The sequence below is a fragment of the Sapajus apella genome, unplaced genomic scaffold (assembly GCF_009761245.1).
Source record: "Sapajus apella isolate SASKATOON/1434 unplaced genomic scaffold, GSC_monkey_1.0 scaffold31, whole genome shotgun sequence".
Classification (NCBI taxonomy): Eukaryota; Metazoa; Chordata; class Mammalia; order Primates; family Cebidae; genus Sapajus; species Sapajus apella.
Window position 1 is genome coordinate 1867834 of NW_022436971.1, and position 13480 is coordinate 1881313.

A 13480-nucleotide genomic window follows, 5' to 3' on the forward strand; every position below is an offset into this window, starting at 1 on the left:
CTGAGATCAAGCTACTGCACTCCATCCTGGGCAATAGAGTGAGACTCAGTCTCAACAACAACAAAAAAGAGTTTTTATAGCACGTAATCTCCCCTGCTTCCCTTTCCCAGGGTCTTTCTGGTGACCAGCTCGTTCTGAAGCTATCTAGGGCCCCCACCCCAAGTCACTTTATTAGCATAAACTCCACTGTGCTCATAAGGGCTTGTTATGAATATAAAAAGTCACTTCTATCACATAAGAAATTCCAAGGGTTTTAGGAGCTCTGTACAAGAACACATTATTAGAATAAACGACACTTATTGGCCAGGCAAAGTGGCTCATGCCTATAATTCCAGTACTTTAGGCTGAGGTGGGAGAATTGCTTGAGTCCAGTTCATGACCAGCCTAGGCAACATACCAAGACCCTATATCTAGTTAAACTAAAAGAAAATTAAAAAGAAAGAAAGAGATCTTATTCAGAAAATAACAAAGGTTTTAAATGTGCTATTGCAGGAACCCAGGACAAAGACCAAAAATATATATTTCTTATTATACACTATAAGATTACAACAAGATTGCATTGACCAAGGGGCTCAGTAAGATAAAAATCTTTTTTTGAGACGAAGTCTTGCTCTGTTGCTGTTAGCCAGGATGGTCTCAATCTCCTGACCTCGTGACTTGCCCACCTCAGCCTCCCAAAGTGCTGGGATTACAGGATTGAGCCACTGTGCCGGCCCTCACAAAGATAAAATCTTAGGCACTTTCAATTCCTAGTTTTCTTGGGATACTTTAGTATACTTAGTGGTTGGTATTATTAGAATTTATTTGTTTAACTATTGAGTCTTCTTCATCCATTCCTCTTCCTTTTTCTAAAATTCCTGTTTTTCTCATAGCAGGACCTCCTGAATGTTTCCTTAAGTCCCATCATTTTAAGATTTCCATCTCTATAGGCTTTTGCTCTGTTGTCTTAAAGAAATAATTATTCAATGATACTTGTTGAAGCACATTTAGGAAGACTTTATTCAGCACCATCACTACAGGTACAGCGACCACTGCAACGGGGTCTTGCAGTGGAGAAGACAGGTCGGGATCAACTCTGAATGCATCATGGACAAGTGGGAATGAATAGCCAAGGAGCAGTGTAGGGGTCAATGGTTGGAAAATGAGTAAGAAGAGGCATCAGGGGTAAGGGGGATTCTATTTAAACTGACCTAACAGGATTCTTACTGAAGACAGGCCACAGTGGTCGGATATCAATCACTTGGGGGATGGTGGAGGATGAGGAACTTGATCAGATATCGAAGGTAATCAGATGTCAAGGATGGGAGGTTCCTACTAAAACAGGAATTTACAAGGGGTGCTATGGATATGTACCGGGAGGAGGCCGGGGATGCTGCTAAATATCCTGCAATGCACAGGACAATCTCCTACAACAAAGAATTATCTAGTCCAAAATGTCAATAGTGCCAAAGTTGAGAAACCTTGATGTAGCTTATGGATACAGCTTTTACTCAGTCAAAATCGCCAGCATCCTTCTCCGGGAGCTGAACCCCTCCCCCAGGACTGTCAGGAGGAGGGGGCGTGTTAAGGGATCCCAGGACTGCGTTTTGCCTTCCTTCCCCATCCCCCCAACTGCTCCTCTCTCTTCTCTTAGCAGCACCCCATTTGCCCACTCATACTCAAGATGGGCAGGATGCCAGCCTGTTACATTAAATGTGCCAAAAGCCTGGCCTTGCCTGGAAAATGGACCAATCCGCCTGCCAAGAGGTTGGGTCTCTTTCCCTAGAGAGAGGGAAGTTTCCTCTCCTTGCAGTGAGAGCTAGAATCGCATTTTCTCCCAAGCTGAAAGACTTTTTTTCTACAGGCTAAAAGGACAAGAAAATCCGATTTGCTTGCTTCTAACTTTGCGTTTTAAAGGGGAAAGGAGGAAAGGGAAAAGAGGAAGGGTAGTTCTGCTCAGCCCCACCCCTCCGGCTGCCCAGAGTCCAGCCGTCCATTCCGGTGGTGGCAGAGGCAGTCCTAGGGCTCTGGGGCTCGGGCTCTGCTACTGGGACCCGCAGGAGCCAGAACCACTCAGCGCCTCCACGAAGTGGGCCGGGCCAGGAGTAAGTAACTCACAAGGGCGCTGGGGACCCGGGTCGGGCTGGGGGCTTCCAACTCAGAGGGAGTGTGATTTGCCTGACGCTCTTCGTCGTTGTTCTTCTCTGCCGCTTCCAGTCCGGTACCGCCATCCCACTTCCCGCTGTTCCAATCTGTGTTCCAGGTGGGGTTGGTCTGGAGGCGGCTGGGGAACTCCCAAGCAGGAGCGCGGGGCTGGGGCCGGGTCTGCGGGAGAACAGCGCAGCAAGGCGCGGGGCGGCAGGGGGCGCCGCGGTGCCGGCCTGAAGCTGGGCTGCTCCGCGAGGACACAGCGGCCCCTGCCCTGCCCTTTCCTGTCCTGCCCTGTGTCCTCAGAGAACATGTTAGCCGTGCACTTTGACAAGCCGGGTGGACCAGAAAACCTTTACGTGAAGGAGGTGGACAAGCCCATCCCGGGGGAGGGTGAAGTCCTCCTGAAAGTGGCGGCCAGCGCCTTGAACCGGGCGGACTTAATGCAGGTACCTCGGGCTCAGCCGTGCCGGGGCGGGCGGGACTTCAGAGCCTCCCTCTCAACAGCACTCAGTGAACACTGACCAAATGTGAAGGCGCGCACCGCCCCACACTCAGCAGGCAGGTGCGCTGGGGCTTCCCAGACCTAAACCCAGAAAGCCTCCTTGGTTCACACAAAACAAGTGGGGGTATTTGCAAAGCATAATCCACCCCCTGCTAATCCACAGCAGCTCAGGCCTCCTGATAAGGAGGGCGGAACTAACATTGTTGTGGGGTGTGGGCACATTTACTCCCCAGGCTACCCAGTTCACCCTCTTCATTCTACAGATAAGAAACTGAAGCAAGGTTAAGCAGAAAACCCAAGTCCACAACACTAGCAATCAGAAGAGCTGGGATTCAAGCTGAGGTCTTTGTGGCTCCAAAGACCTCTTAGCTCTTTCCACTCTGAGAGTCCCACAGCTGACAGTGGGCAGTACTCTGAGAATTTTCTTCTATCTGCTACTGATTCACTGACCTGGGCCAGCTGCATTGGTTGGGGTCATTCAGAAATGTGCATTAGAATCCCCTGGGGTACAAGAGAAGCGTGATGGGGGCTGAGGCAAGTGTACTTTGGAAATACTCCTCTGGTGGCTCTGGCACACACTCCTAGTTAAGTCCCTCTGCTCTACAGCTTCTGAGGACTGGGGTGAGTGAGCACAGAGCCTAGTGTTTGATGCATGGGAACCATCATCAAGGAGTCCACAGTTTTGTTCCTAATCCCACTACTAATTTTTCCCTGCCTGGGACTCAGTTTCTCCATTCGTAAAGCAAGAGGTTCAAACAAAGTAAATAGCTAAGGACTCTACCAGTTATAACATCCACTGATCATGTGACCTCCAGTTTATTTGCATAAAACCAGTGGCCTCTCCTTTCTCTTCTCCTGACTTACAAAAACCTGATTTCATCCTGAAATTTCTTTCTGAAAATGAAAAAAGCAGGGATATTGGAAGAGGGGTCAAGGGTGGTGACACACAGATTTCTGATCATGCTCACTGCTTAGTGCACTTCTTTCTCTGCAGAGACAAGGCCAATATGACCCACCTCCAGGAGCCAGCAACATTTTGGGGCTCGAGGCATCTGGACATGTGGCAGAGCTGGGGCCTGGCTGCCAGGGACAATGGAAGATTGGGGATGCAGCCATGGCTCTACTGCCCGGTGGGGGCCAGGCTCAGTATGTCACTGTCCCCGAGGGGCTCCTCATGCCTATCCCAGAGGGACTGACCCTGCTCCAGGCTGCAGCCATCCCAGAGGCCTGGCTCACTGCCTTCCAGCTGTTACATCTTGTGGGTGAGGAGGCCTCCATGCTCACTCCACATGGTGTGGCTCAACACCTTCATAAATCAGCCACCTTGAATCCCAGCAATCCTCCAGGGCACTCCCAGGCCCTGCTGTACCACCTGTAGTGTCAGGTCCTCAAACCATGTTAGAAGAGTTTGATGTTGAGGCTGAGAATCATGGTTAGCAGATAGAAGGCCTGGATAACACTGGATAGGAGGCCTATGTACATCTTAACACCGGAGGCCCAACAGCAGTCCCAGCTTCTCAAAATCATGCTGAGCTTCTCTCTGGGGTTCCCATTGCAACAGAAGGGGCCAATCGACTCATTTATTCCTCCTAAATCCCACTGGGGCCAGTCAAGAACTCACATAAGGGAGTCTAAGAAGACTTGGTCCTTGCCTTTAAAGAACACAGGGAAGTAACTGGGAAGAGAGTAACTGGGAAGGCAACATATGCATAAGATCAGATGACCATAGAGTTTGGAAGGAGAGCCCTGTCTCTAACCATAATAGAAGCCGGAGATGGGAAAAGTTGGTGTGGAGAAGGGTAGTCAGGAAGCTTTTTGGAAGAGAAGGCTTTGAAGGGCGGGTAGACTTGTGAAGGAAAAAGGCATGCTAAGGTGGCCTAAGAAAGAGTATGGGCAGGGCTAGATGGCTCACACCTATAATTGTAGCACTTGGGAAGGCAGATCACTTGAGCCCAAGAGTTCAAGACCAGCCTGGGCAACATGGCAAAACTCTGTTTCTATAAAAAATACAAAAATTAGCCAGGTATGATGGTGCATGCTTGTAGTCTCAGTTACTCAGGAGGCTGAGGTGGGAGGATCACCTGAGCCCAGGAAGGTCAAGGATGTAATGAGCCATGATCATACCACTGCACTCTAGCCTGGGTGACAGAGTGAGACTCTGTCTCGAAGAAAAAGAGAGTATCAAGGTGAGACCAGCCACTGTACTCAGTAGTGAAGGATGACTATTGTCACTTGTGAAAAATGAGGCTGGGGTCAGATCATGGTGTCCTTGAATATCAGGCTGTCTGGATTCAATGCAAAAGCCAATGGAGAAGCAGTTTACATTGTGAGGAGGAAGTAACATAATGAAAGTGCCATCTTAGGAAGAGGAGCCTGGTGGCTGTGTGTTGCCTGGATCAGGAAGACTAGCTGGTGGTCAGATTCAGACTCTAGAAGGACTGGCTTTGGGTGGTGACCATGGGAATGATAGTTGTTCTCACTTATTCAGGTGTAAGTCAGAGATGTGCATTTTGGTGTTATATCATAGGTAAAATAGAGATTATGGATGTGGGCTGCTTATAGCCCTGTTTCAAAAGCCTGTTTTCCACTTTAGCCAGAGGTAATAAGACAAAAAGGGACTGTCAATATGCTTTTTTTCTTTCTCCAAAGAACATGCTCTCTAAAGAAAGCAAGACAGTTTGTGTTTGAGTCACAGCATCCTACCCCACCAGCTTCCCCCCAATAAAAAAGGAAAAGCAAAATATTGATTTGGTATTTGGTGCAACGGCCAGGTGATCTTGATAGAATATGTTTGCGTGGGGATTGTGCAGCAGTTGCAAAGTAAAGAGAACCCTATACTTTCTGTCACAGGAAACGTTCAGGCTGGACACCACGTGCTAATCCATGCAGGACTGAGTGGTGTGGGCACAGCTGCGATCCAACTCACCCGGATGGCTGGAGCCATTCCTCTGGTCACAGCTGGCTCCCAGCAGAAGCTTCAAATGGCAGAAAAGCTTGGAGCAGCTGCTGGATTCAATTACAAAGAAGAGGATTTCTCTGAGGCAACGCTGAAATTCACCAAAGGTAAACAACTGCTTCTACAGTTCAGCAGGAATATGAGAGATGATTAAATAAAATCCCCACCAGTCCCAAAGTTGCCAATGCTATGGTTCAGTCTTGCCTCTACTAAGTGCACAACAACTACCCTGGCCAAATTCTAGTACTATGGTATTTGACCACTAGAGACAGGTAGTCATATCTAGATCTAAGATGGTTTCCATATGCATTCTTGCAAGAGATATGATTCATCCACACTTTAGAAAGCGGATAATCATGCAGAGTTGGTCTAGAATTATCCAGCACCTTTTCTTCCCAACTGGCATTCCACACTTAGGTAACAGGAGGCTTGGGGAAGAGACCAGTTTAGAGTTGGCCATGGTAGGGTTGAGTGGTAGCACCCTAAATGGGTGAGAAGATGTGCACATCCCTGTATTCCAAAGCCAGATCTGTCTATTTTTGGCTTATCCCTTTCCGTTTTTCTTTTTTTCTTTCCTTTTTTTTTTTGAGACAGAGTCTCACTTTGTCGCTGAGGCTGGAGTGCAATGGAGTGATCTCGGCTCACTACAACCTCCGTCTCCCACGTTCATGCAATTCTCCAGCCTCAGCCTCCCAAGTAGCTGGGATCACAGGCATACACCATGCCCAGCTAATTTTTGTATTTTTAGTAGAGACGGGGTTTCACTATGTTGGCCAGGCTGGTCTCAAACTCCTGACCTCAGGTGATCTGCCCGCCTCGGCTTCCCAAAGTGCTGAAATTACAGACGTGAGCCACTGAGCCCAACCTCCATTTTTCATATGGGTAGAAAAGGAGAGATGAAAGCAAAGCTAGCAAGCCTATAATTCCAGTAACCCAGTGCAGACACTTTTTAACTTCGATGTGAACAACTAGCCTAAATTGGACCTCCTGTATTCTGTTCTCAGTCATGTCTGGGTGTCAGTGGGACTGTACTTATTTTGGCATGAGAGGAGATTCTAGGTCATGGTGTTGCCTCATTTCCTTCTTGCTGTAGCTAGGCATCATAAAGGGTGAACACATGCTATGACAGAGCTCTGCTATCTAAACTCCATTTACAATGGTTTTTCAAGCAGTGTTTTTAATTCCAACCTATAGATTTACCATTTTATCTGTATTTATTTACATCCATAATCTACAAATATATCATGGTATCTTATTTTGCACCAAGCTTTCTATATCAAACATCACAAATCTGTTTCCTATGGAAGGTGCTGGAGTTAATCTTATTCTAGACTGCATAGGCGGATCCTACTGGGAGAAGAATGTCAACTGCCTGGCTCTTGATGGTCGCTGGATTCTCTATGGTCTGATAGGAGGAGCTGACATCAATGGGCCCCTGTTATCAAAGCTACTTTTTAAGCGAGGAAGTCTGATCACCAGTTTGCTGAGATCTAGGGACAATAAGGTGAGTGATGAATGAAAAGAAAACGTGATTTAACCCAGAAAAATTATGGTTCATTTACATTATCCCAAGAAAGGAAGTTCTATGTTATGTTAGGGAGGTTAGTTTCTATGAAGAAACCTGCCCTTATGAAGATAAATTGGGAACCTGATTTCAGAGAACTGATTCAGATTGGTTGATAGAGCCTTCAGTATCATGAAGAGTGTAGCTGATACTTCAAATATTATCTGAACATTCTAACAGAATGAACAAAGCTCAGACCATATTGGGAAGTACTTCTAGTAATTCCAAGAATTTGTTTTCAAAGGCCGAATTCATCTCAATGTGCTAAGAAAGACTCTTAGGTGAGTAAAAACTAAGTAAGCCTTGGCCTTCAACAGATGATAGGTTCCATGCCCGGCACAGTGGCACTCACTTGTAGTCCCAGCTTGGGAACTTGGAAGGCTGAGGGGGAGGATTGCTTGAGCCAGGAGTTTCGAGGCTGCAGTGAGCTATGATTGCGCCTGTGCATAGCTGCTGCACCCTACCCTGGGCAACATAGCAAAACCCCATTAAAAAAAAAAAAAAAAAGATTATATGCTCCTGAAATCTTCCATCTGTCAGTCTACTGGGTACCAACTTTGCGAATGTTTCCACCATAAGGTTTCATACCTCCTGAGGGACAAGAGAGCTTAAGCATCCTTTTTGCATTGAGCCTATGAGTCCTATCTGTGGCTGCCTCCTGGGTGAAGCCTTTATTTAAAGACAATTCTTAGGCTTTCAGTGACACTAACATTTTACTTCAGGCTTCAGTCTTTATCTGGTACAGAAGTCACACATTTGGAGGTACAGGGGAGCCAGAGATCACCTGTAACCCCTCTTTAGCTCCTATGTGGTTTCTTCAGCTGGATCTAGAAACCAAATTGATAAGCATGTACTTTTTTTTCTTTTTCTTTTTTTTTGAGACAGGGTCTTACTCTGTCACCCAGGCTGGAGTGCAGTGGCATAATCAGCCTCCTGGGTAGCTAAGAGTAAAGGCATACCACCATGCCCAGCTTGTATTTTTTATAGAAACATGGTTTCACCATGTTGCCCAGGCTGATCTCAAGTTCCTGGGCTCAAGTGATCCACCCACCTTGGCCTCCTAAAGTGTTGGGATTACTGGTGTGACCCAGTGTGCCTGACCAGATTTTATTCATTTTATATGTATATAGGGATCTTCACAAGAGAGTGAAGTCTAAAGAAGTGGCCAAAGTAAGATGCTTTTGTAATTTTTAGACAAAGAACAATAAATTTGAGAAGAAATAACAACACAAAGTCTGGCTAGGGATGGTAAATTTCTAGGGAAGTCACTAGGAGATATATAGGGCAGGGAAGGGGGCGTAAAACTAGTTGAAGATTAGGGTTACTTCCTTAAGCATATTTATTCAGATCCATTGTAGCCCCGTTTCCAGTCTTTGGTGGTAAGTGCTATTTTCTTGCCCTAGTATGAGAAGGCTACCCCTCCCAGAGGAATCTTTATGATTTGCTGCATGCAAGAAGAGGCAGGTCAGCTAGTCTTTTCTGAAACTACAATTTCTCCAATGTTTTCATCTCAAAATGAAAAATATATCTATCAGACATATTCTGAGATGGCACATCACTCCTTCAGGGGGGTATTGCACACACATGCTGGGAAGTGAGTAGTTAAGTGTCTCTGTGCTTTTTCAGACATGTGATTTCAGAGAGAGCAGGAAAGCTGAGGAGGATGTGGAGGGCAGGGTGAGGCTCTCTTCCAGGCTGATGATCTTTCCCTTGTCTCAGTACAAGCAAATGCTAGTGAATGCTTTCACGGAGCAAATTCTGCCCCACTTCTCCACGGAGGGCCCCCAACGTCTACTGCCGGTTGTGGACAGAATCTACCCAGTGACCGAAATCCAGGAAGCCCATAAGTACATGGAGACCAACAAGAACATGGGCAAGATCGTCCTGGAACTGCCCCAGTGAAGGAGGAGTGGGCAGGACAGGATGCGGCCACCCCAGGCCTTTGCAGAGCAAACCTGGAGTAGATTTACAATAGACAGGCAAGAAACCGGGTGCTTCCCCCAGAGTCGTGTAAAAAAAGCTGGTGGTCTAAGGAAATAAAGAGTGGACTGGTAGGGCAGCAAGAGGACTCGGGCCGCTGAGGCGGGGGTGAGGTGGGAGTCCGGCGGGCGTCGCAGTGGGAATTACAGAGGCCGGACCAGCTGAGGCTCAACCTGAAGGCCCCTCCAGGGTCTGAGATTCGGGGAATAGTTACAGCGTCAGCCGTGACACAAACCGCCAGAATCCCGGAGACTCTGCCTTGCGCACGGCTAGAGGCCCAGGTCCAACCTCGCGTCTTCTACACCTGCCCACGCACCCCGCAACCAAGGGGCACCACAGCAGGCCCTGTCCCCGCACGCTAATCACCTGGGCCCCACCCCACCTCTCGCCGCTCTCCTCAGGCCCCACCACCTCGCGCTACGCATCTGGGCCCCGCTCCACCTCCACCACCCTCCTCAGGTCCCGCCCCCTCCCGCTACTCACCTGGGTCCCGCCCCAGCTCACCGCCCTCAGGCCCCGATCCCTCCCCGCTACTCACCTGGGTCCCGCCCCAGCTCACCGCCCTCAGGCCCCGATCCCTCCCCGCTACTCACCTGGGTCCCGCCCCAGCTCACCGCCCTCAGGCCCCGACCCCTCCCCGATACTCACCTGGGCCCCGCACCAGCTCTCACCACCCTCCTCAGGCCCCACCCCACTTCTTACCACCCTCCTCAGGCACTGTGTCCCCGCCCCGTTACTCACCTGGGCCCCACCCTAGCTCAGCACCTCCTCAGGCCCCGCCCCCTTCCGTATCACCTGGGCCCCGCCCCAGCTCTCAGCACCCTCCTCAGACCCCGCCCTCTCCCGCTACTGACCTAGGTCTCACCCCACCTGTCAAACGCAGCTCAGGCCCCGCCTCCTCCGCCCCCCAGCTACTCACCTGGGCTCCACCCCAGCTCACCGTCCTCCTCAGGCCCCGCCCCCTCCACCCAGGTCCCTCTGCTCAGGGCCTCCCCTACCGGAACATCTCGCCTGGAGGCTACGCCCCGCCCTTTACGCTACGGAGCCCGGAAGTGTCTTGGACGCTCGCCTTTCCATCTTCCGGCTTTGCGTCTCGCTCAGGCTCGGTTTTACCCCGGAGTCTATTCGAAGGGGGATGCTACGTCAGCGCGTTTCGGCGTGAGACGGCGCTATTCCGGGGGTGCTGTTAGAGCTTCCCGCGGATCCTGGATGTTGAAGTCCTGCATCTAACGCGGTGTAGCGCCCGAAGCCTAGCGAGATCCGGAGGTGTCCGGAGGAATTTTAGTATTTGCTACGGTAACCTCATCAGCCCGCCAAGATGGCGATGCAAGCGGCCAAGAGGGCGAACGTGAGTGTCGGGTGTTCTGTGGAAGGTGGGAGAACTTCGGGTTTGACTTTCTCAGCAGCGTGAATCGAAGCATTCTTGCCCCTCCTCCGTCCGCAAAGCGGAGAACCCCAGAATTCCTATCCTGTCAACGAAGACATTATCCTGGTCCCATCCTCAGAGATATGCTCCTTGAGCGACATTTCTACATTCACCCCTTTTGAGAGTTCCTCAGCCTCTACCCTAGTGTCAGTGATAGTGTTACCCCTATAGCCTCTTTGCTTGACCTGCACCTAAGGACCTGGCGTTAGGAGTATCTCCTCGGCTAAAAGTCGATAGCGCAGACGAGTCCTCAATAACTAACTAAATGGTTCACCAAAAACTAGGGCCTGGGAGCTTTTTGGATCCTTCATTAATATATTAATTGAAACAGTATTTTTTTTAGCACCTACTATCTTGCCATACGGGAAATAATTGATCAGTTATATCTATTGAACAGCTACTATGTGCCAGAGTAGTCTTATGTATTGGGAATATAGCAGTGAATAAAACAAGTCCTTCTGCTTACATTCTAGTGTTCGAGAGTGCAGTGTTACAGAGACTTAAAAAAAAGAACTCAAAAAAGAGATTAGTCAACTGCAAAACGTTTAGAGGTATAAGATGAAGTCAGGCCAGGCAATGTGCCTCATGCCTGTAATCACCGCACTTTGGGAGGCTAAGGTGGGAGGATTGCTTGAGCCCCGGAGTTCAAGGCTGCCTTAAGCCGTGATTGTGCCTCTGCACAGCACTTCAGCCTGGACGACAGAGCGAGACCCTGACTCAAAAAAAAAAAAAAAAAAAGGAAAGGAAAGATAGGCACTTTACTACTGGCTATGTAAATGGAGACTTTTGATGGCCTTGATGATAGGAATCATTTCAGTGGATAAAACTTGATTGCAATGGGTTGAAAAGATGGTGGAAGTTGAGAAACTGGAAACAGCAAAGACACTCTGCCCATGAATTCTATAAACAGGAAGTAGGGAAATTGGATGATAGTTGACTTTTTTTTTTTTTTTTTTGAGATGGACTCTCACTGTGTCACCCAGGCTGGAGTGCAGGGGCACAATCTTGGCTCTCTGCAACCTCTGCCTCCTGGGTTCAAGCAATTCTCCTGCCTCAGCCTTCTCCTGAGTAGCTGGATTACAGGTGCCCACCACCGTGACCAACTAACTTTTAGTACTTTAAGTAGAGACGGGGTTTTACCATGTTGGCCAGGCTGGTCTCGAACTCCTGACCTTAAGTGATCCACCTGCCTCGGCCTCCCAGAATGCTAGGATTACAGGCATGAGCCACCACGCACGGCCAGATAGTTGACTTTTTAAAAGATGTGTGATATAGGTGTATTTTTATGCCAATGGGAACAATCCAGCAGATTGATACGGAAGAAAGATAGGTTAAGTTGAGAAGTGAAGGTTTTGAGTAGATGAAGGTTGGCATAGTAATAGAGGGAAAGTAGGTAGTTATAGATGAAAAGTATTTACCAATTGGCCATGTCTATTTTCTCTAAGAAACAAGAATCAGGATCATTTCCTGGGATGGACAGGGAAGAGGGTATAGGCCAACTCAGGTGTTAGCAGGAGTCATGGCAGTAAAGCTTGAGGAGGCCTACAGGTACCTACCACCATGCCTGGCTAGGTTTTAAAATTTTTTGTAGAGACGGGGGTCTCACTTTTTTGTCCAGGCTAGCCTCAAACTCCTGGGCTCAAGTGATCCTCCCATTTTGGCCTCCCAAAGTGCTGGGATTATAGGCATAAGCCACTGCACCCAGCCTCTGTTGCTTTTTCAAAGATCTTGGCATTTTCAGAAACATCAAATTATACCTCTTATTCACAGCTTTTTAGTATTATGTATCATTAAGAATTTTTTTAAATTGTAGCACTTCTCCTAATTATAATAACAATACATATTTCTCATTTTAGATTCGACTTCCACCTGAAGTAAATCGGATATTGTATATAAGAAATTTGCCATACAAAATCACAGCTGAAGAAATGTATGATATATTTGGGAAATATGGACCTATTCGTCAAATCAGAGTGTGAGTCTTACTGGGTCATTTAAAGAAAATGATAGCATAATCTGTAATCTCAGAATTATAGCTGACGGCAAGGCCGCCCTGTGCGGTGTGTAGTGCAGCAACCCTTACCAAGAGCCTAGAGACCAACAGATTGAGATCAGAGAGATGAGATCTTTTTGAAGGGGGGAAAAACCTACTGAGACCCTAATGATCCAGCTCAATGAGAGCCAAGAAGAGGATTTGAGTTTCAGTGAATGCTTTGAGGAAACTGGTTGAGAAGGCAAAGAACTAACATTTATTGCATACCTGCTATTTGTAAAGCCAGGTGTTACGCTGTTTTTTGTATGCAGTAGCTCTGTAATTTTCTCAATAATCATCACTGTCTCTTTAAATAACCCCAGAATCTGAATAAACTAAGTAAAAGAGTATAAAAGTAACAGAAAAAAAAATGATATTTTCAACTACAGTTCTTCAATTGAAGATTTAAAAGTATAGGGGAAAACATCTAATTACAAGCTTTCATGTTTTAATTTAATATAAAGATTGGAGTTCATACCTGCAAGTGATATTTGCTGGACATCTACTGAATATCATTAACCATAATAAGTGCTTTTATTTGCATTCAACGAAACTATAGCCCTGAGAGTAAAAGTACCTTTCTAGTCTCACAGTGCTTAGTGGTAAAATCTTCTGACTCTAACTTGAACCTCCACATTACATAGTACCATGGCCTCTGACACCCTAACTCATATGAAAGGGCTAGTGGCTTAAGAGTTCATCTGAAAGGAGTTCTAAAGTTTTTATTTAAAAAAAATTATAATTGGCTGTGCACGGTGTCTCATGCCTGTAACCCCAGCACTTTGGGAGGCCAAGGTGGGTGGATCACCTGAGGTCAGGAGTTTGAGACCAGCCTGACCAACACTGAGAAACCTTGTCTCTACTAAAAATACAAAAATAGCCCGATGTGG

At 47.6% G+C, this 13480-nt stretch overlaps 2 protein-coding genes across 2 annotated transcripts in view; both read left to right on the plus strand.

Annotated features, from left to right (window-relative positions):
* The first annotated feature begins 1579 nt into the window (after positions 1-1579).
* LOC116561950 (quinone oxidoreductase PIG3) lies at positions 1580-9215 on the plus strand. Its single transcript, XM_032293976.1, has 6 exons — positions 1580-2084; positions 2434-2576; positions 3627-3894; positions 5483-5695; positions 6896-7092; positions 8872-9215. The coding sequence occupies exons 2-6, from the start codon at positions 2439-2441 to the stop codon at positions 9052-9054; spliced, it is 999 nt and encodes a 332-aa protein (XP_032149867.1). The 5' UTR covers positions 1580-2084; positions 2434-2438; the 3' UTR covers positions 9055-9215.
* A 1002-nt stretch (positions 9216-10217) lies between these two features.
* Positions 10218-13480, plus strand: part of SF3B6 (splicing factor 3b subunit 6) — a 9867-nt gene continuing 6604 nt past the window's right edge. The window contains exons 1-2 of the mRNA XM_032293978.1: positions 10218-10480; positions 12415-12533. Of these exons, the coding sequence (XP_032149869.1) occupies positions 10451-10480; positions 12415-12533 (149 nt within the window). The 5' untranslated portion in view covers positions 10218-10450. The remainder of the gene's footprint in view (positions 10481-12414; positions 12534-13480) is intronic.

Excerpts from the sequence above, each read along its gene's own strand:
- LOC116561950 (XM_032293976.1), top strand. The coding sequence starts at position 2,439 with ATGTTAGCCGTGCACTTTGACAAGCCGGGTGGACCAGAAAACCTTTAC. Across the intron at positions 2,577-3,626 it reads ACCGGGCGGACTTAATGCAG|AGACAAGGCCAATATGACCC; the intron begins GTACCTCGGGCT and ends CTTTCTCTGCAG. Across the intron at positions 5,696-6,895 it reads AACGCTGAAATTCACCAAAG|GTGCTGGAGTTAATCTTATT; the intron begins GTAAACAACTGC and ends TTCCTATGGAAG.